The following is a 23,551-nucleotide window of genomic DNA, read 5'->3' as shown; positions in this document are numbered from 1 at the left end:
CATACACAGGTGATGAGTGCAACCTGATTGCAGTGCAGGGCGATATAGTCAAAAATTGTATTCATCTATTGCTATGGTATAGTTAATCCGATTATGACGTCACTTCTACAACGAATATTACTGCATATTGCATAACACGGAGGCTATCACTTGGGACAATATTGCTCATTTCGAAACATATATCCATTAATACAAAATGTACATCAACAATTACAGGTCAACACAAACGGAGTGGTATCATTCATTGATCCAGTTCGACAATATACACCCGACGCTTTCCCGCTTTCCGACAACAGACCACTAATCGCGCCATTTTGGGCTGATGTCAACACTAGAGAAGGAGGTACTAACAGCTATCGAGAGGTTGTTCGAACAAGTGCGTCTGAAGCAATCTTTCAGGATATGGATACCATTATAAGGAGCCAGTTTGTTGACCAAAGTGCATTTTCAGGCATTTCAATGTTCATTGCAACGTGGGACCAAGTGGCCTTTTTTGGAACATCGAATCCAAGTATAGTATGTTTTATGCAATTTTATACATTATTTGTTAATTTACCATTTTTATTTTGTTTAATTTTTAATTTTTTTTATTACTTTCGTTACCCATTTATTGTACGTTTTGTTTCTTTGGTTTTCTTTCTTTTTTTCTTTTTTGTTTGTTTGTTTGTTTGTTTGTATCTTTTTTTTACTTTCTTTCTTTCTTTCTTTCTTCTTTCATAAAAGTATACATTTTCAGAAAGGAGCAGTTTTTGAGAAAAGCGCCAAAATTGATTTTCCATGCCAATTTTTTTCGGTCCGCCATAACAACTTACCCTAAATATCAAAATGCGTAAATTGCATATTTGTATTCTAAAGACACAAATCTAGAAAGCGTTTCCTCAAATTTTTGAATTTTTTCTTCGTTTTGAAAATATACCTTAAAATATCCCAAATTTTGGTCAAAATTGAAAAAAAGTCAAATTTTGATCCTTTTTGACCCATATTTTTAAAACTTAGCAAAAATTCAAAAATTTAAGAAAACACTTTCTAGATTTGTGTCTTTAGAACAGAAATATGCAATTTTCATCAATTTTGATATTTAGTTTAAGTTGTTATGGCGGACCAAAACAAATTGGCATGGAAAATCAATTTTGGCGCTTTTCTCAAAAACTGCTCATTTTTGCAGAAATCTGCCATAATAGTTGGATTCCTTGTGTCATTTCCTTTCTGAAAATGTATACTTTTATGTACTTATCATCATTACTTTTAAAGATACAATACAAAACAATGTCTAAAATTTCGGACTTTGAGTGATCCTGTGTACCCCCTTAACTGAAATTCGTGAGTCTCAATATCTCATAACCCTTGTAAGGTCGGGCATCTTTAACTGTTATTTTATTCTAAGCACCACTTCCGTGCAACTTTCCGGGAGCAACTTTCTTTTGTACCTAATTTGCTGATATTGCAGAAAAAAAATTAATCCATATGGCGACCATTCTAAAGGAATCTGGACATTTTGTGGACTTTTAAAAAGATTCTTCTTCTCTGCGTTCAAACGGATTTCCATCTTTACACCATTATTTGTATTAGCACTGGAAAACACACATGATTCCCAATAATTGTTAAGCCTGGTTATAATATTATATCATGCAAAGGACATTGCCATCTAATAGTATGTAATGTAAAATCGACAGGATACGAGGGTCATTCAAAAAGTTCTACCTCCATCGTCACATCTCTGTTTACGATGTGTTGGTTAAAGTAAATACAGATGGTTTACAGATAGTTTAATTTCTGTTCAAATAATTTATTCAATATCTAATGCTTGAAGATAATACAGTTTTACTGGGTATGGTGTATGTTGCACAACAAAACCGATACATGTTCAGAATAGCCTTCATATTGACCCTTTTCCATAGGTTGTTGACTTCGATCGGGTGAGCACCTGTTGGTTCAAGTCGTATTAATTGGCTCATAAGTTAAAATCAACTCACGTTCATATGTACGTATATACGAGGTTATTAACAAACTTTTCATCTTATTTCCACGTCAAGATGCATCCATTGCTTAAAATAAGGACGTACTTACGAATTACCCTTAAAGCCGTATTATAACATTTGCTGAGGAGAACGCCCTCAAAAACATTTTAAATTCTGGTTTTTACACGATTGTAATGTACTTTAGTCAATAAAGATACTCTGCAAAAATCAAGACTTTAGGTGTTGTAGTTTTGTCAAAATCCGAGATTTTGAATAAAACGATGGAACCGGCGTTTTATTATTACGATGGAAATATTAGTCGAACACGTATGCACAGTACGCACACGGCGTGCGGGATACACATACACACCCCGAGGATCGTACCGTATTACAACCGCGGGAGTAACATGCATGGGCGCTAGTAGTAAATTCCAATTTTCTATGCTTTAACTCACTTGTTCGGCTCAAAATTAAAAGGGGACATATCTGACAGTAAAAGCTAACATTCTATGGAAAATAAATACTAATCTATTTTTACAGAAATGTTATAATATGGCTTTAAATGTGGTCTATTCGCACCATTTCACCAACAATGTGTGTGTTTGTTGAACCCTTCGATGTTTTCTCATATAAAACGTGTTTTATTTTGTTTTAAAGTCCCAAGACAAGTCAGGGAGCTCAAATAGGATCATAATATTTATCCTGTGTAAGAGGTTGGACAACCGCATCTTAAAACATTTTATGGAGATTATCTAAAGCTACAATATGATGCTTACTAAACTTTCGACTTCAGTTTTTAACCGTTTCCGACGTACCAAATCGGTATTCGCTTTAACCAACATATCTAAGCAACCAAAAATCACATTTTCTTCAAATAACTTTTACTTTGTAGCATAGATTTAAGAGTATCATCATGTGTAATTTCAATATCCTGGCACGTGAGATAACAGAGATGTGATGAAGGAGGTAGAACTTTTTGAATGACCCTCGATGAAAGTTCAACTTACTGTTTGTTGAATTGTTCTTTTTCAGCGATGTTGCAATACTTTTGTGTTGTATGCATTTACAATGTAGCCTATCCACGTAGTTTTGATCAAATTTTTATTTTCAATAGGTCAACACATTTCAAGCAGTACTCGTAACAAATGGGCGACACTCCTTTGTCTTATATAATTATGAGATGATTAATTGGACTACTGGAACTGCTAGTGATGGAGATTCATCCACTGGACTAGGAGGCACACCCGCACAGGTAAAATATACATAATTATTTGAATCACAATTCCGAATGATGCAATAAGTTCAAGATAAATCGTACCTTTTACTACTTAAAAAACAGTGCGCATATGTAAATTCGGTTACGACTTTTAGTTTAGGGCGCGGAGATATATAATCATGTGGTTCGTGCGGATTGAATACGACAACTTTTTATGGCAACCATGTCAGTCTATAGTCGTAATTTAAATTACCTGCAGGTATAAGTACAAATTTGTGTTAATTGGTTCATACGATATAAATTGAATTTAAGCAAATGAATTAGCTGTCGGACAAGTTTGAAACTGATCTGAGCTATCCTAGCTCTTTTCCTCTAGATTAGCTCTGAAAACATGAAAAATGCTCAAACCGTTTCAATAAGAACGACACGATTTTTTGTTTCCTGATACTTAGGCCGGATTCAATGCCGGGGATGGTATTCGTTTCTTCAGCATTTCAGGATCAAGAACATCAGCAATTGTCGACATTGAAACAACGACAAATATTGGAACTCCGGGAAGATGGCTTTTTCGAGTGGACACAGCAACCATTCAAAACTCGGGATGTAATACAGCAGGTATATATATAATACGGTGAACAGTTATTGTAGGGCTATCAGAGAGCTAGCACAAAGCTTTGATAACTCTTACTGAAAACACATTCTTGGAAAAAATATTCGCCATGTTCGTAGTTAAGAATAGAATATATAGTGTTTGGGAGGGGGGAGATCTAACATAAGTTGGTCTTTGTCACTTGTGTTATTAACTAACTATGTTAAGATAAACAAGGGAAGAGGCTTACGCATCATACACTGGAACATGGAAACATTCAAACATTACAAACTAGCACCCGAGATCAAATTAATGATGCTTAATCGTTATTCTTAATATACATGTATCAATCTCGGTATCAATATACAGGGGAAAGAAGAATTACGCATCGCAAACTAGCACAATTAAACATGAATGTACAAATGGAAACATGACATGCACAGGCAGATATACCAGAGTAAGAACTCCGGACAGCACAGGCAGGTATGTCCGGAGTTCTGACTCTGGTATATCTGCCTATGCATGTCATGTTTCCAATTGTAAATTCATGTTTAATTGTGCCGTGTGCGACGTGTAAAACTTCTTTCCGCTGTATACGTTAAGATAATATTCCGGGGATTGGCAGATTAGCAACTTGCTATAAGGACAAGAAACAAGAAGAAATCATACCCCCCCCCCAAAAAAAAAAACCACGTGAATTTTTATGGGGAGATTATGATTCTGAAAGTAATACAGCGGCCCTTTCCAGAAGTATGTTGCATCATATAATTATTGTATGATCAATTGATTGGAAAACAATGGAGGACTATTATACGGTTGCTGGTATCTTACATCTTTGAGGTCAATACACATGATTTCCAATGTATTTTGTGATCTTACTTACAGGGAATCTAGCCATTTATCCTTTCGTTGGATCAATGTTGGGTGGAGACATATTGCGAGTATCTGGACCCTGTTTTGATATGGGAGTAACCTATGATATCAAATGCAAATTCAACAGTAATGTTGTGATAGCTGGAGAGGTGGAGTCCAGCAATAGAGCTCGTTGTGTTTTACCAAATTCCGTGTTTTTCTTAACGGGAAGAATACCAGTCGAATTGTCTATTGATGGAGGGACTAATTATGATTTTCAAGGAACTTATAACCTAGGTTTGTAATAGTTCTATTTTGACCGGTATAATTTATGTATTATAGTGCAATCCCCTCCAGGAGGCTTCCAGGAGGCATGCCATGTAACTCTTAGTTTGCTCACATAATGTGTTTTGATTTTCGCCCAATTTACAAATAAATTAATACAATTAAGGATGTGTTTTTCGTGCATTTGTGTTCCTTCTATTTTTTTTTAGTTAGCGTTGATCAGATAGACCAGAAAGTTTTTCGTGTTAATGGAGATTCGTGGCATACACAAACACACCCCAGCATCATGTGGTTACAAGATGTTTTCGATGCTGGCGACAAAGTCAACATTGAGGTTGTTGGTTACCACGAAAATGGAGGAACGCCAACTTTGGAAACTATATCAAAGATCAGTACAAGCCCCATTCAGTATTCTGACTCGATGTTTTCAATCGACAGGGCAACTTTGCTATTTCTAATCAGGTTTTCTAACCTACCTGAGCATGACGTTGGGTTTATTAAGGTGTCAAAGGATTCCGTCGGAACACCTATATCCAGGTAGGAAGAACAACACAAACATGACCAATACAAACATATACGATATAATGTCAACATTGTAAACAAAGTACGTGTCATCAAGATCAAGATAGCACCCAGTGACCTGAACCGCATTTGGTGGTCTTGTTGTACTTGTCAGGTGAGATGGTATAAAATGTCCTGCAAAATTGCAATTTTTGTCATCTGCATAATGTATTTATATACCTTTCGAGACTTTCCATGCAGCTTATATAACTTTTTCTGTGTATCATATTTGTCAGTGTCACCAAATTTCCAAAATTTCATGAAACTGCTTTGAAAAACCCCATATTCTGTGGAGTATAAGTAAAATGTTTGATTTTTGAAAACTGCATAAATACATTCTCAGTCACCAAACTTCCCACTTTGTGTAGTCAATTTCATTAATTAATTTGCTTTGAAAACCCCATATTCTGTGGGGTACTGCCAATAATTAGCTAGGCAATTGAAACTACAATGTAGGTAGTTTTCGCAATGAGCTTACCTCGAATTTGTTAATTGCAATTTTAGTGCGAATTTATATATCAGATGTTCCTGACTCTTGAAGATAGCTTAGTTTTAGTCATGGATTGTGCTTATATTGCTTATTGTAAAAATTAAAGAAAAAGGAGCAGAGTGTATACCAAACAAATAAAAGGAATAAATGCTACCTTTTTCCGTAGTCCACTTGCCATCGTACATACTCTAGCTATTACATTTATACATAAAACATGGATTTATTCACAATTGATAGATTTTAGTCCACATCTTTTCAGTCACCGTACTCCCTCTGTTTTGCAGTTAAAAGGCTTAACGCAGGCGTTTGTGGAAAGCCGTCCGGTTTTCTGAACTACCAAAATTAGCCCGTGATGAAATGCACCTGTAAATTGACCTGGCTTGTTTTTAGTCGCCGCGCCCAGATCTCGTGATGATTTAAATCCTTCGGGCACGCGCGCATGTGCCATTACCACTAACCATTGCTAACTACAGCGTACTACGGCGCTTTGTGTTGGCTCGAACTTCCATGCTTGGTGCTTGCGGATAGATATGATTGATAACAAATAGATGGCGAGTATATTGACATTGTGTGTGTTAGAGACAGTCCCCGAGCAAAATCCTGCTCAAAAGTACATAGTCGATTTTTTTCTCGGGGTTTCGAGATCAATACACTAGTGGATCCCAAAATGTTTAATAAGTGAGCCCTTATAATTATGCCAAGATATGTTGTATTCGATAACATAAGTGTACTTTTAATTTATATAAACCTTTTTTATAACCATTTATTGAATACTTTTATACTTGTGATTAACGTCGGTATAATTTCGAGTTCAACTGAATGCGTTCATCATGATTAATAACAGACTTTCTATTTTATCAAAATCGACCATGGCATAGTCTAACCCCAAATTGGCGGCACAATAATTTCTGTTCACTGAATATTCTTATTCCATTCCTTTCTAAAGCCTTCCGACATTGTGGAGTGATATGCATTCACTCCATTGGCTATTTCAATATGCTGACTCATCATCATGCAATATATGGGTGAGCGCCGAAAGAGGAAGTGCCTTTCTGCAAGATACATCCAGTTGCCCATGTACTCTTGACCAGGCCTTAGTTGACACTGCTAGATTTGGCCCTCTACCTTCTTGTAACATGGACACTGCTCCTTCATGTAACGATAGACCAGGGGCAATTCATTGTGTTCGAGCTCTTCAACCAAGGTATAAGTACGGTACACAGTGCACTGTAGAAGATACAGTCCATTAAGGAGCCATCCTAACATGTTTGGAATGATTTTAAATTTAAAGGGTATAAAGTAAGGATTTCAAGTCAGGAATATCTCAGAAAGTTATTTTGTCAACTTTACTATACTCATTTTGTGAGAGCTGGCCATTATGAGTTGAGGCTTTCTGGTTCTCAAACCTCGAATTGTTTAAAGCTTGTTTTGTTTTTCGCACCAAGAGATTTATCCAACCTAGAAGTAGACATATAAGAATTTAGGCCGGCATTTCGATGCCATGTTATTTTGGGCCCGTATTTAAGGTCTTATTTGTCTGTAGGTCTTCGACTTGAAATTTTAATGTTCTGATTTCTCAAATAGCGCCTCAGGAGGAGGACAAGAGTGTTGTTATGACAATGCCAATAATATTCTCAATGCAGCTGCTTCCTCTGGAGGAGGATTTGCTCATCGAAACCATCACACTGGGGTAGCCCCTTATGACACAGCCGATCGAGTGCCATATCTGTCTCACTTTCTTAACGACGTCGAGCCATGGATGAGATGTTGTGTTTTTACCAGCACCTGTGTTGGATATATTGACGTAAGACCCTCGCAAACCTGTGATGGGTATATTGAACCTCAAGCAGGTAAATATAAAGGGGCTGTGTAATAATTACGAGCCCTGGTGAGGGTAAAATGGGGAAGAATTTTTGGCAGGCCAAAAAGAGGGAGGAGCAAGTAATTGTGGGCACGCCGAGAACGTCGCATGTGGGTCCCAAATACTTTTTCTGAAGTATGACAGTGATCAGAGGAAAAAAAATCCGGCAGAAATATAGTTCAAAATCAGAAATTTGGGAGCTCATTTTGGACATTTCCGCAATTTTTCCTTCATTTAATTGGATTTCCAAGCGACATTGGCAACTGGAATTCCAGTCGTTTTCAGAAAGCAGACTTGGAAATCCGGACATTTCTTTTATTGAAAAGTTACTCCTCTATAGGGGTGTGCGCTTATTTTCTGGAATAGCCCAATGAGCATAAAGGGTCTTCAAAAATCAATATTTTCTCCACAATGTCTTTTGTTTTCTATTGAAGTTTGTCATGATTAATGGACAGTGTCTTCTATTGTACCCTGACGACTTTATGCTCATTTTATTTGAGCAGGTAAACTCGTATAAGGAAAATAGGACAACAAAACAAAACAAAATAAAACAAAAAGAAAATTAAATTAAATTTTAACAACATAATTATTTGCAGCTGGTGGAGGTGGTGATCCTCATATTTTGACTCTTGATGGCACATCATATACTTTTAACGGCAGAGGAGAATATGTTTTGGTGAGCAACTCCGCAGATGACTTCATTTTACAAGGTCGAACATCCATGTTACCTGAAGGTAAATTTTTTAGGACATTGTATATTTGAACAAGAGATTTAAAAGTACAATACTGATTTTAGCGATTTAGCGATTTATGTAAGAGATTTATGTTAGCCTTAGCAAAAATCAGTTGCCTCGCTGACGTTTCTGCAACCTCTTTTTATACATCTTAGTGTAGATTATTCACCCAGTTGGTAAATCCAGAGTACAGAAATAAATGAAATACTGGAACTTATGTTTCGTTAATACGACATTTCGTCCGAAACAATCGGATATCATCAAGTGACTGAATTAGGTCGATTAGTCACGTGAGAAACGGCGATCAATTCTTTTCAGTGCCTGGTCCTGGAACAGAACAGGAGGACTACGCTTTCAACTCTCGCACGCGTGAGACCCGACACTGAACATGCTGAAAGGAATTGATTGCCGTCTCTCACGTGACCAATCGAACTAATTCAGTCACCTGATGATGTCCAATGGTTTCGGACGAAACGTCGTGTTAACGAAACGTAAGTTCCAGTATTTGATTTATTTTGTACCCCTCTTTTTAATTACTGTACAATACATCAGCTGTGTAGTTTTAAACAATAAGTAAGATGGACAGATCGTTCTTTTATAACCAGAAATAAAAATGGTTCAGACCTTAATACTTATTTATATTTTATTTTAACTTATAGCGGACGCTTTCGTTACCGTCTTTTCGGCGGTAGCAGCCCGTCTTGGCTCATCAGATATCATACATGTAGAGGTTAATGAGAGACGTACTCTTGACGTGTGGGTCAAAGAACAAGGACAAGACTGGCGATGGCTAGACTTTGACGAGCTCACCTGGTGGAGTCTTAATGGTAAATAATTTTTATATATTTAGGTATTGGAACCATGTGTGGGTGGTGGTCATTAGGGGCGTAACCAGACGTGGGGGTAGGGGTAGATTACTCCCTCAAAAATATTTCAAGTCTGGACGGTAATGTAAAAATGAAAATTGCTGTTAAATCACCATTTTTGAGTGCTCTTTCCCCTCTAACCTGGACAAAATAATGACCGGCTGGTTTACGCGCATGTTGGCTACTATTGAAGCAGTACGAATCTCTGCTGTTAAATCTGTTCCCCTCCCTCCTCATGGAAGGTCGATCCCAAAATATTGGAAAACTTGAAAACTTCTCTCAATGAATTGACGTTGCGATGCCTAATATAGCCACAATATTATTGCGATATATTAAGGAGGCTGTGTACTCTCAGACAATGCATGTAGTAAAAGTGAAATAACTTTGTAATTATTCGCGCAAGACATATAAAAGTATACATTTTTATGAAGGCAAGACATCAATAAATCTTAATATAAATACAGATTTGGGGTAAAAACAACAATTATGAAGAAAATCACAAAAAAGTGAGTTTTTGGCAATATTTGTTAGGTAACATAACAAAAAAACACTCTATCCAAAATATTTTATTTGTGTTTTGAGCTCAATCTTGAGGCTCCATTCCAAAAACGTTTTTTTTTGATATTGGCCTTAGTTTTTGAGATATTGACCATATAAGGCATCAAATTGAACTTTTAAAATTCGCAAACGCCTATTTGCACAAAATGATGCCTAAAATCGGAAATAGACCAAAATATAAAAAAATGAGAAAACCGTTTCTTGAGTCGATCATGCTTTTTACGATGATCATATTTGCTTAACTATAGATGCTGTATTTATTGAGTTATCGTGTACCTAAATCGTCATTTTACCGAGAAAATGAACATTGAAATAATGGCCGTTGAAGTTTAAAGTGGTCACATTTTGCCCTTTCATCGAATCTCACAGGAGAATGCGGCAGTTTTCGTTTTTCTACCTTATATTACGTGAACATCGTGTAAATCCACAGCCCGTTGAGAAGTTTGAGCGAAATTCATTCATAACTTGATATTCAAATCGAGGGAAAGAACTTGAAAAAGCCCACATTTTATCAGCTAAAACGGAGCCATTTGACCACTTGAAATTAGTGTTTCCAAAGGATGCGCCACGCATGCAGATAAGCGTCGCGTATTCGTAGCGTACCTGCGCGTTAACAAATTGCGCGATACGCAGCGCGATGCGTTGTTGCGCGCGTGTACCCCGCTGGTACAACAAAGATTTTCTCTCTTTTAAAATTGCAAACACGAATGAAATAGTGAAATAAAATCCATAAAATAGCGCAGTTGGAGTTTATAAATCTGGATTTTCTTTCCTTGTATTTATAAAAAACATAACAAAGTAACAAATATCAAAAAAGCTCAATTTTGCGAAAGAAACAACGTCTTGAGTACACAGCCGCGTTAAGGCAATAAATGTAAGCTAGATTTAAATCTAAAAAGTAACATAGTGCCTTGATAAAAGCCTATAAACTTTGCCAGAAGAACTTCACTTATAGCAATGCTTCATTTCCATTTTACAAGTAAAATTGATTTCAACAACTCTTCCTATACCTTTGTACAGGAGCCAACCGTTTCAGTTTCAGTTTCAGTTTGTTGATCCGTGATGAATCCACAGTTCAGTAGCGTATACGCGAACGCAAGGTTACGCGTACGCGTTACGCATAAGCGCGTAAAATTCGTCATGCCTGGAACATATGCGTAAACATGAACTCTCTTATGTTGACGGTAGCAGCTAAATATTACCGCTTTATTCTTTAGTTTTATTGCTGATATCAACATAGAAATACCGCGATCTTTTTGTAAGATTGAGTAGTCATGGCGGTAATGGCAAACGGACATTCCTAATGAAAGAATCATGTGAATTAGACATCTTTAGCTTGTTACGTTGTTGAAACGGATTCAATCATGTTTCACCGTTGTTCATCACCGATTAACAACTCGCGTCCGGCGCGTCTGCGTGGTTTACTTCGCTCGGGCAGCTAAACCACTCAGATGACGCGGACGCATCGTTGTTAATCGGTGATGAACTACGGTGAAACATAATTGAATCCCTAAATATACTGGGAAGCCTGGTATACAAGCAATCTATGAATAAGTGTTATATTCGTGGTATATATAATGTCAATAATTTCCAAAGTGATTCGCTATTTTAATCCTCTAACAGGTGTGTGGGTAAGCGGAAGGAACATCCCTGAAAGAGGCGTTCTTGTCATCTTTACTGGGGGTGTTTCTTTGGAGTTGAAAGCCTCCAATGGCATCATGTCTGTCTTGCTTTTGGCACCAGAATCATTTAAAGATAACACTAGAGGTTTGTTTGGAACATGGAATGATAATCCTGATGATGATTTCTTATCTCCTAATGGCGAAACGATTGCTGCTGATGCAAGCTTGGCGGTCATACATAACGGGTTCGGACAACTATGTAAGCAATATTACCCACAATACATCGACACACATGCAGCAACATAATCCCCCACCTCACACACACCCCTACCAATAGTCGCACCACACACCCACCCGCACCACCACACCCCACGCATGTTCCACACGCCCCCCCCCCCCTAGCAACATGCCCACGTATTGCGTAATAAACATAACATTTGACCCCCTGCTGCCTATAGAGACTCGGGCAATTATATTTTTTCCAATACCCGGAGTCACCATCCAAAAATATTACGCTTCAATTTTTATGTCTTTTGATATTTGATACACACGTGGCTTTTGAATCGCTTAATTCCATTCTTTATATGTTCCTTTATTTCCCAGGGCAAATTGATGCGGTAGATTCTATCTTCTATTATTCACAAGGAATGGGTCCAAGTTATTACAGATATGACTCCTTTACTCCCATTTTTAGTTTCCCTATGAATCCCGATGTATCTGACGAAGAGGCTGCTGCTCTTTGTGGTGATAATCAATGGTGCCTGTTTGACTACCATGCAACAGGAGACGCAGATATCGCTATGGCGTCAAGAGATGCTTTGGAGGAACAGATGGCGGTATTGGAAGCGTCTGAAGATGGTAGTAAAATGTCTTTTATCATTAGAATGCATATAAATGCTCTCTAGTGCAATTCTTGAATTACGTTGTTGCAGCTGTATGCTGAATGTCAGATGTCAAAGTTTGAATATTTCAGTATACATTTTTGCGTATCAAAACAAATTTACTCTCACATTTGCTTTTAACATGCATTTAATACCCAACTTTCATTTCGGTTGGTTCGGGTGCAAATTTTGCATTTAAAATTCAGCACTGATAACCAAACAGTAAAGTTTAATATGCAAGCATCAAGTTCTTTTGTTTTCTTTCTTCTTATTGTTTACAAAAGTGGTAATTTGCAGTACCTTGGAAAGCCCATCGAATGGAGAATTGATAGTTACAAGATCAAGTGTAGGCGGTGTTGCAAACTACGCGTGCGTAGATGGTTACGTGATAATGGGACTTTCTCAACGTGTTTGTCAGGAGGATGGTACTTGGTTTGGAGATGCTCCAGTTTGTGCTGAAGTGGTTGTAGGTTGGTGTATAAGCTATAATTGTAACTCGGGAAATTATTTTTAAAATAATTTCTTTTAATTTGTTTTATATTACTTGTAGTTCGACATCATAGGGTCAATATGATGACATAGGAAGGAGTTGTAATCTCCCGAAAGATTAGGGTGGTCCTGGTTCCTGTTCAAGTCACTTTTGTCATTTCGATATTGATTGTGTTTATTTTAAACAGGTCCATCCATGTTCATGTTTGAAATGTCAGCATATACAGCTCTGGAGTCCGACCAATCTGTCGCTGTCAAAATTTTGCGGACAGGCGATATTAGTACAGAAGGGCGCATAAGTAAGTTCACATAAACAATATGTCGCTGTTATGTACCTAAAATTCGGGTCTTAGTCACTTCGGTCATAAATTTGCACAATGGGATCTTTTGCGAAAATGTTCTACTTATCATTACATGACTGTGAAAATGTGTTACTAACCGTTACTAAACGTACCCTAAATTAAGGCAGTACCTGATTTATGATTCAGCTGAATCGATATTTTAATGGCGTGCATTGCAGTCTCATCCCTGAAAATTGTGGATGGCGGATCTCAGACGTCTAAGATGCTTTTGTGAGCTTATACCGTCCTTCACTACAATTATCAATCTTAGACGTGTAAGAAATCTTAGGCATGTAAAATCTTACGCGTCTAAGATTTCATTGGTCAATAACTAAGATGATTGGCTGTTTGGGATTTCTGGTCTTGTGATTCGTTAAGTCTATCGCGAAATTCTTAGACGTCCAAGATGCAATCGTAGACGCCTAAGATTGCATCTTAGACGTGTAAGGTTAGACGTATTATCTCTGACTCTTTAGTAGGTATCCGTCATCCATAGAAAATAGCCACACCTCTTTCAAACTATATCAAGAGCTTATAATTTTGTTTTCGAGATACAGAAGTGGGATGAGTTACAATATATTTAAATTTGCTAAACATTAAAAAAATAATTGCAGCTTCGCACCTTTGCGCATCTGCAGAGTGATAAACAAAAGTAGGAAAATAACCGAGAATGTAGAAATGTGACCTTAATGGAAGTAGTTTGGTTGTTTACCGGTACAAATAAATCCGAATGAAATCACAGTTGGAAAATAGCTGACAATTATGTCCGAAATGTTAATACATATACATCTGGAAAAAAATACATTCGTACCTTAAGCAGTAACACACTACTTTCCTGAAGTAACCACTTTTACACTATGATTTTAGGAATTACCACCACATATACAGAAAGTGCTTCGTCTGCAACTGATTTCGACAATTTGGATACAATCGTAACGTTTCCTCCTGATATTGAGGAAAGAGAAATACAAATCCTTATTAAGAATGATGATATTCGGGAACCATTGGAAAACTTCGAGGCTCATTTACATAGCCCTCAAGGTAGTGAGATAGCGATGCCTAATATGGCCACAATATTCATTCAAGACGATGAAAGTAAGTTGGAGGAGTGTCACAAGTTCTTTAAACATATTAACTAAACGATCAGACAATAATTGAAAATGCTTATACTTTTATGAAATATAGAATAATAATTTTATTTGATCCAATTAAATGATTCACAGATACAGGAACTTAGCAAGCCACTCTGGCGCAAACTTGCATCGTCAAATATGTTAATACTATCATGTTCTTACAGTAGGTATTACTATCTCTTTCTCTCTTCATTCTTCACTCTCTGATGATTAGTTGAATATTCCTTCCGTGAAATCGAGTACATTGTGTCAGAAAGTACGAGAACTGTAAGACTTACTGTCCAGAAAGTTGGCTACCTGGAGGAGTCATCTGTTGGTAAGTTAGCATGGCCAAAAATATTTAAGATCAACGATTTCGCATCAACCACTTTCCAAATGGCACATAAGCTGAAAAAAAGGCAATATATACACAAAGTAGACATATACCTCGCTATATACGGTTCAGAGGTTCAGAAGTAACAAAGCAATCATAATGTCCATATCCTACGAACACATTTAAACACATGTGTCATAAAGAAAATATCTCGAATGAAGAGACATACTTGAATATTTTGCGTAAAATAACCTAGTCCAAATAAACGTAATTATGTGAGATATGCTATCAATATTGGTCCCTACCGGGTGAAGCATGTCGAATTTTGAGTTTATGACTTTTTGAGTTCTTGAACTCTTCCAGATTTCTTGGTAACGGCTGGCACAGCTACATCACCATCTGACTTCATCAGCAGGACCAACTCCGTCACATTTGAAGCGGGACAGATGCAATCATACATTGACATTGATATCATCAATGACAATGACTATGAGGATTCTGAACAATTTATGGTGATACTTCAGAGTGATATTCTAGGACAAATTGGACATCGTAACACTGCTGTTGTCAACATTGAAAATGATGATGGTATGAATTTATTAACATAAATAATGAAACCCATTTCTTAGAATATATTATTCATAACATTCGGCCGCAGCCGTGCAAATCTCTATACTATATAAGATGGTATTACTCACACCAAGTTATTATTATAAATTGTGTTTTTGTCACGTATTATAATATCACATTGCAATTTGATCAATGTTAGACCATATGGGATTTAACTAACTGCTAACTGTATCAAATTTCTTCCAGATCTTTGTAACCAACCTTGTGAAAATGAAGGCAGATGCATTGGTGTAGAGACCTGTATGTGCTCTCCGGAGTACTATGGGGATTTCTGTCAAAATGGTACGTGTAACACAGCATAAAAAGAGACTAAAACTGCAAAAGATGTTGCAAAGAATAGTATTAAGACCCTTGAAGAGTTGAACAGTCATGATCATTAGGGCCACATATTGAGGGTTTCAATCGGTTGGCCGTCGAACAAGTATAAAACTCTCAAGCTTTAGTCGACATCCCGGGGTCGACATCAGATAGCTCTTTATTTTATGTCACGGCTAATATAAAGCAAAAATTACATGAGCTTGTAGTGCTGGAGGATTGGCGCCAAGATACAGATTTACCTCCTGCTCGTACAGTGTTGCAGATCTGCATCCCGGCGTCTTCTACCTATTACTTCTTCCGTATAAACCTATTTGGAGTTGTGTGTGCAGACTGCCCCTTTAAAAGTCTATAATTATGTATTATGGCGGGCTCAGTGCATATCCTGCCCTATGGAAGAAATTGTGGCTCTGAAAGAGTCGTTTGTAGCATGCACTCCTACTTCTTATATTAGTATATTAGACCAAAACATTTTTCTTGTTGTTTGTTATAACTAGAGAATTGCCCATCTGGTTGTGAAAACGGCGGTACATGTATGGATTACCGCACTTGTAAATGCGTTGAGGACTATACTGGTGATAGGTGTGAGACAAGTGAGTAACAGAATATAATTTTGTTGTTGTGTAGTTGTTTATTCGTCAAGCAATCACAGGCTGCAAAGCTGATTAACCATAAGAATTTTGGACCCTTTGAAGAGAGAAAACATGACGCACACAAACCTCATTATTCATATCAGTTTAATACCATTATTGTATAATACACGTAAATTATTCATTCTACTCTAAAATCGTATGATACACGCACGAGCACACAAGCCGCCACCTCACACACACACCCCACCACCCCACCCCCACCACCCACCTCATTTTTGTGCATTTTCCTTTGTGGTACAGATACATGCTCACCTCCGTGTCAAAATGGAGGAATATGCTACGAAGGCAATATCTGCATCTGTCCCCAGAACTTTGAAGATGGTCGTTGTGAAAAATGTAAGTGAGAAATTAAATCTATCATAGTAAAAAATGCTCTTATGTACAAATACACTGTGCTATGCCTGGTGCTATGAGAGAAAGTCATTTTTAGATTAATATATTAAATGTAGGTATTATGCAAAGCTTATTAAAATATTATTGCTGGCATTTTAAATTATAATAAATTCTGCTAAAAATTTCAGTTGCTTGTTCACCATCTTGCTTGAACGGAGGTGGATGTACTGCAGGAAACACATGTATATGTCGAGCAGGATATACTGGCAATCGATGTCAGATGGAAGAAGGTAAAAGTCTACAAAAACATGAATTGCAGAAATACTTTCTTTATCGTAAGGATCTTATTGACAGCTATCATGGCTATATTGGTATGGTACTAGTAGTTATTTTGTTAATGACTGCGCATCAATACAGCGTATTTCTTTCGTACGTTACGAGACTCGGTTTATAATAAGATTTCAATAACCTGCATTATATTTGCGTCGGAAGCGTCCGCGTGTTTACAAAATAAAATGTGATTGGATTGCACGCATCACGTTTCTTCATGAGATTATGAATGTTGTTTTTTTATTATTATTAATTTACTCCTCTGGATCATGTTGATTCGTTTTACACATTTGCTGTTATTGTCACTGGGTTTGTAGCTGCTCTTGCTGCTAATCCTTTTGTAGGGCTTAATATGTCACAGGTTTGATTATCATTGAGGTATAGGACTTTTTATTTTTTCGGAGAAGAGCAGGTAGGGCAACTACTTGATTATATTTCCACATGTTCATACTACATACTCAGAAAATTTTAGAAAATTCGCACGAATCCGTTTTTTTTAAATCACATTTTTGTTCCTAAAATTGGGGTTATAGCGCCCTCAACGGGCACTCTCTCCATAGGGCTACATGTAAAGACCAGTTATATACAAATGGCCCTAAAATAAAACGGACTCGTGCGAATTTCCTCAAATTTTGCATATGATGTAGATTTAACATCTGGAATGTAATGCAAGTGATGTCGTTGCTGCTCTTCTAAATTTATTTTTGAAATGTCCGCCCCAGACTAAGGTGGAAACTGCCCAAAGTTGTCCAAAATTGCCAAAATGTACCAACATTTCGCAAAATTGTGCTAAACTGTGCAAAGTTGTCATTATTAATTAATATTAAATTTTTTGCAATTTTTTGCAACTTTGCGTTAACCTCGAGCAACTTGCGCAATTTTATGCAACTTTATGAAAAGCTTACACAATGTTGGGCAACTTTGCGCATGTAACTGTACAAAATGTTTATGCAACTTTATGTAACTTTGGTCAATTTTGACAATTTTGGGCAACTTTGGGCAATTTTTCCTGTGACATGGGGCCTTTTGTTATTGATGTTGATGCACTCTTCTTCCTCATATTCTTCTTCTTTTTATTCTTACCTGTTCTTCAGTTTTTATTGTTTTATTTATTTCCTACATCGTTTTCAGGTGAAACAAGTGGTAGTTGTTCAGCATTACCCATTGGTTCTTGTGATGGACCAAATTTGCAATGCATAGATACGTCAAGCGGCTACCTCTGTCAATGCGCTCATGGATATTATGAGATTGGACCACGCCAGTGCCTCTTGGGTAATATTGCGCTGCCACAACGCACACTTTATATCTTTGTCACCTTAATTTCTTTGTTATTATCGTAGTGAATGTTAAACTGATATATATTATGAAATTGAATATTTGTCTTTAAAAATAAACACTAATTTTTCTGATAAGTAAAACAAAAAAGCAACAAAAACAAGTGCAGTGATTTATAGCGCGCTACGAGCTTGACGAGCAGGAACAACGCCTAGACATGCCAGACGTTGACCCACAAGCCTCAGCACACGTTTACAGGTTGTCACTGATCACTTCGGCCCCATTTCATTTAATAAACTATTTATCAACAACTCAGAAACTTTGCAGCTTCAAGCGCGCATACCCTAGACATTTCACAAATGATCTTCGCAACCAGGATCGCGGAGTTTCGTCGGGCTACATCGAGCGTACTAAACCACCGCCAGGGTTCGAACCCGCAACTTCACGCACCATAGTCGAACGCCGTATCGCAGGGAGTCGACTAGGTCTATTCATTTACCAAAGTTGACTAAAGTCCTGTAAAACAATCATTCCAAATGGTTAATTTGGTGAGGTAAAGCTTGTGCTACCGTAGAGGGAATATCGAGTATTCTGCAAGGCATTGTCAAATATTTGAATTAAAAACTTTTTATCTCCCAAATGCATTTACCTTCACAGCATCCAGGATTGTTCGAATTGAGATACTTATTGATGAAATAGGCGGTGTTTATCAGACATTCCGTGATGAGTACAACAACCCAACATCTACGCATTTCTTGGAACTTGCGAACACAATTCGCAATGTCGTAAGTGAACTGTAGTTGTACATTGCGCAATTTGTATTTCTTTCTTATACTTAGCCACTTTCATAATGCTTTATTCTTTCATAATGCTTTATTAAAATTCTTTGCAAGTTACGTCTTTTGCTTCAATATGGGCTTGAAAAGTGTTAATCTTCTCCTGGAATAGTATACGTGATAACAGATGACGATAGTCTGCATATTTCTACATTCTACCTAATTCATTTTAATATTTCATTTATTTATTTTATAGTTACTTGATATCATGCGTCCTTCAATTGCTGGATTTCAAGATGTTAGAATTGTACGTTTCTCACCCGGAAGTATAAAAGTAGAATTTGATGTCATGATTCAGGAAGCAAGTACTTCCGGGGCAGAACGTGTGCTACAGGTCCTGGAGGATGCTACAAATCCTGTATCACTCACGCTAATTGGATCAACGATAAGAATCAACCCTTTCCGCACAAGGGTCGTTTATGGTAAACTACTTTATTCAGATATTAAATATCAACTTTTCTTTTAGTTAATCGTGACCTTATAATTCATTTAAATTGAAATTAAAAATTAAGTTATAGGTAAACGTTATACAACATCAAACTGTGTTTCGTAAAGTGTAGCTTGTATGTTACACCCACATAGAACTTTACTTACATCAATTCTGTATATATGGTCGAATCCAACCAAAAGTGTCCACGGGCCAAAAATAAAAGTCCGAAATAAAAATGCCTCCACAATTTTTTCCATTTGCCCATTGATTGATGACATATTGGCCTTATAGGAACCAAAAGTGCCATTACTAATCTTGAAAAATAAATCCAGGACGTGTGATAGTAAATGTGATGTCAAAACCCAATGTTACCTACGAATACCACTAGGATGCTTTCACTATCGCAATACTAATCAACCTAAAACAAATGGAATATTCCCATTAACGCTTTTTTCGTGTAATGTAGACCACAGGGTGTCAGGAAAATGCTAGCTCAACCAGAAAATATTTGTTTTTATTTTTATAACGCGATCATTATGATCTTAGTCAATTTATGCTAGTTTATTTTTGAAAATAAAGTTTAGGTAAGTTTCTGTATTTTATTTATCAAATGAGTATGAATCAATTTACACATTGTATAAGAACGAGTAGGATATATGTTTTCAAGAATATTAGGAATTATACGCATATACCTAACGCTTTATACAATGAAAAGGTGAAGAAACCCGGGTATTCGTAGGTAACATGAGCGATTTAACAATATCTATATTGAGTTTAGAGGTTTAAATTTTGCTATTATGGTAATGAATTAATAAAATGGCAGTTTTTAGATGTCTTTCAGATGGTACGTCCAAATGAATAAATGCTATTACCTTAGATCAAAAAATTTTTGATGCTTTTAGCACGATTTTGACCACTTCATTTTGATATACAAGTAGTTAATCAGCCATTTTACATAATAAATAATTGTTGAATGAATCCGTATATGGGGAATAATAGTGTCCTGGGGTACCGCTTTAAGTTTTTAACAAATAATTTCCATTGGTAGGGACACTTCATTACACATGTCATGTATTATGTTGTATTCGTAAGTAACATTTCGGTATTTGTAGGTAAGAATTAGACTTTTGGTTGATATCGCAATCAAAACTTCATTTTATAAAGCACTTTGAATGTATTATTTTCTTTATGTGCGTTTATTGATACTTTGAACCCTATCATGTATTAATAATGTCGGTTCACAGCGGTTGAAAGAGGATTGAAGTAAGAAACAAAGGCACTAAAGTGACTTTAATTTGCTTAATTGCACACAAATTGCTTAAAACCGGTATTGCAGACTTGTGAAGTCCATCTTTGAGTCAGTTACGTCTTGTGGCCTTTCGTTTGAGAGCAACTACAATTAGCTTTATACCAGGGTCCATCACTGTGTTGTCTAGATCATGAGACAATGAGAACAGTCGTTTTTTCCATGGTATTCGTAGGTAACCTTAGCGAAAACGTCAAAAGTTACCTTCGAATAAATCAATTTGGACACAAATTACTCAGAAACCAGAAGGCCGGTAACCATTTAAAATGAAGCACACATGACAGTTGACAAATCCAAGTATTTATCCCCTTCTAATCTTCTTCGAATCTGATTTTTCTTTCAAATGAGCAGACCATCGTCTATTTCAATACATATTTTTCAACAATTAAGCCGTATTCAGTTTTGTATGGTGGGCATGTATGTGAATTCGCAACTTTCATTGACATATGATTTGATAGCAAACATACAGGCCTTCCTTATGTACCAATATGGGCATTGGCATGAATGGCGGTGTTTCACAATACTGTCATGATGTCAAATTGTATTCGTAGGTAACATTCGGTTACCGAAATTAACCTACGAATACTTGCTTTTATTGTTGACATCTCAGAAATATTTAAACGCAGTCTATTGAAACTTGGTAGAAATAAAGAGTGTATTACCCTGCACCTATTGCTTAACTATTGTTTACTATTCTCTCAGTTTGTGGACATGACACAGCTTTTAACATGTATTCGGAGGTAATGCGTATTTTTACCAAACCTACCTTTGTGCCATTTAGAATTTCTGGCAGCTAAACACAATAATAAAGATGTCCGAATGCAATGCATTTCAGTATTGGACATATCAAAGCTTGCATAAATTGCGCATTTATTAGTGATTTCCATTTTTTAAAGATATATCTACTGCTATGAAAAATTGTAAAAATAGATAATAAAAAAAAACAACACTCAAAAAATTATCACAAAAAATTCATAATTATGTACAAATATGTGAAAAATTGAACAGGCAATCTTTGAATACACACCTTTCAGGAAATCAATTTAGATTCAATCCAATGACTTCTTTTCATAACTGATTTAGATGTTTTTAAAAATACTTTAAGAAATATTTTGAAAAAATGGGTAAAAATAGCATGTTTTGGGGTCTCTGTGTCTACGTTTTTCACAGAAGGGGGTATTATTATATATGGCGCGAAGCGTATGATCAAGGCGAATAAACACAATACAAAAACGAATGCCAATTGATTAACACTTTTAAGTTATGGCCCTGAACATGCCGTGTACACTTTTGGTTGGATTCGACCATATAGGCGCAAGAAAGAAACAATATCTTCGTATTTCTTCACAAATTCTGACATTCGCCCTATTTTTGAAATTTTCACCCTGTCAGAAATTTGTCCACTTGACTTTTGCCAAAATGGAGGGACTTGTCTACCAAATGCTGTCACGGCTGTCAGTACTTGTCAGTAAGTAGCCAGTGGTATTGTGGTTTCAATACAAATGATAGTGACAGGTAAAGAAGGTGATGATGATGATGATGATGATGATGATGATGATGATGATGATGAAATCGTAATTATCTTTTCAATTCATTTCTAGGTGTGCATCAACCTTCTTGGGTAATCAATGTGAACAGGTTTTAGAAGAAGATTTACGTAATGAAGGTAATCAGTATACTGTCTAATCATAATTATTCGGTTGTAGCAGTACCATGGGTAGGGAGCGGGCCGGGGGAGCGGGTTACGAGTTCGGTCCCCGTTCGGGAGTGGCGAGCCCTCCACACAAGTAAATTCAGCGTCTGGCACAAACGCCAAGGAAAAAGAGATGGACACTTGGGCCTGTGAGCATTGCTCCAGCATGACTTGACCTTAAGCTTTATTCCAGCAAAATAAACTGCATTCTGGGAAATATCCTGCTCAGGCTACAATGGGCTACGTGTCAGAGCATTACATTCTGGATAAGTGTCGTTTACACTAAAACAATTCGTAATGGCTTCTTTTCCTGTACAGCGGCTTTTGTTGTTTGGTGCATTTCATTCATATTGAATACTTCACATTTTATCACCAGGCTTATCGTCTCGAGATATTGTCGGCATCATATTCGGTGTTATTATGATACCTGTTATGGCTGGTTTCATCATCCTCATGTTTTGCTGGTACATACGTAGACGAAGATCAATGCTAGCCGTACCAATTACAGCCACCATTAGCCCTAATTGGTCATTGGGTAATCCTTTGGCAAATATGTATGAAATGACAGACATATCGCGATCTCAGTATGCATTGCCATCAATGTACAATGGAAGCGGATTACAGGTAATTTTGGAACTTTTTGGAATTTTTCAAAAGGTATATATACTGATTTGTTAATCGACACAAAAAAACATGAGCCACATCTTGCTATTTCTTTTTACAGACATTGTCACAGTATCAAGGGTGGAATTAATAATAACAATTAATAACAATGATCAAAGACTGCTCCATTAGCTGTCGTACATAACTTAAAGATAATAAAATCCACCTCCTCCTCTCCCCACCCCCTCCTGCCTTTGGAACCTGATCCAGGCATGTGTGTTCAAATGGCATTTTATTCACCATCTTGCGAGATTATCCTAGATCCGCAACCATTCTATTAAAGTAAGGTTGTAACTTGTAACACACGTTGAGTCAAAAAGTTAACTTTGAAACAGGAA

General features: G+C 36.7%; 1 protein-coding gene across 1 annotated transcript in view; it reads left to right on the top strand.

The window, feature by feature from the left end:
• Nucleotides 1–23,551, top strand: part of LOC140148590 (protein mesh-like) — a 38,236-nt gene that overhangs the window by 3,840 nt on the left and 10,845 nt on the right. Inside the window, exons 3-28 of the mRNA XM_072170598.1 lie at nucleotides 217–516; nucleotides 3,073–3,210; nucleotides 3,627–3,789; nucleotides 4,649–4,912; nucleotides 5,110–5,437; nucleotides 6,898–7,155; nucleotides 7,536–7,801; nucleotides 8,409–8,546; nucleotides 9,206–9,373; nucleotides 11,594–11,851; nucleotides 12,196–12,450; nucleotides 12,758–12,943; nucleotides 13,151–13,261; nucleotides 14,171–14,398; nucleotides 14,651–14,752; nucleotides 15,113–15,337; nucleotides 15,566–15,661; nucleotides 16,192–16,287; nucleotides 16,588–16,683; nucleotides 16,869–16,970; nucleotides 18,142–18,282; nucleotides 18,943–19,070; nucleotides 19,318–19,543; nucleotides 22,250–22,325; nucleotides 22,459–22,523; nucleotides 22,927–23,174. Of these exons, the coding sequence (XP_072026699.1) occupies nucleotides 217–516; nucleotides 3,073–3,210; nucleotides 3,627–3,789; nucleotides 4,649–4,912; nucleotides 5,110–5,437; nucleotides 6,898–7,155; nucleotides 7,536–7,801; nucleotides 8,409–8,546; nucleotides 9,206–9,373; nucleotides 11,594–11,851; nucleotides 12,196–12,450; nucleotides 12,758–12,943; nucleotides 13,151–13,261; nucleotides 14,171–14,398; nucleotides 14,651–14,752; nucleotides 15,113–15,337; nucleotides 15,566–15,661; nucleotides 16,192–16,287; nucleotides 16,588–16,683; nucleotides 16,869–16,970; nucleotides 18,142–18,282; nucleotides 18,943–19,070; nucleotides 19,318–19,543; nucleotides 22,250–22,325; nucleotides 22,459–22,523; nucleotides 22,927–23,174 (4,662 nt within the window). The remainder of the gene's footprint in view (nucleotides 1–216; nucleotides 517–3,072; nucleotides 3,211–3,626; nucleotides 3,790–4,648; nucleotides 4,913–5,109; nucleotides 5,438–6,897; nucleotides 7,156–7,535; nucleotides 7,802–8,408; nucleotides 8,547–9,205; nucleotides 9,374–11,593; nucleotides 11,852–12,195; nucleotides 12,451–12,757; nucleotides 12,944–13,150; nucleotides 13,262–14,170; nucleotides 14,399–14,650; nucleotides 14,753–15,112; nucleotides 15,338–15,565; nucleotides 15,662–16,191; nucleotides 16,288–16,587; nucleotides 16,684–16,868; nucleotides 16,971–18,141; nucleotides 18,283–18,942; nucleotides 19,071–19,317; nucleotides 19,544–22,249; nucleotides 22,326–22,458; nucleotides 22,524–22,926; nucleotides 23,175–23,551) is intronic.

Source organism: Amphiura filiformis, chromosome 3 (assembly GCF_039555335.1).
Source record: "Amphiura filiformis chromosome 3, Afil_fr2py, whole genome shotgun sequence".
Taxonomy (NCBI): Eukaryota; Metazoa; Echinodermata; class Ophiuroidea; order Amphilepidida; family Amphiuridae; genus Amphiura; species Amphiura filiformis.
The sequence above is the reverse complement of the archived record's forward strand: the minus strand, read 5'-3'. Positions and strand labels throughout refer to the sequence as shown.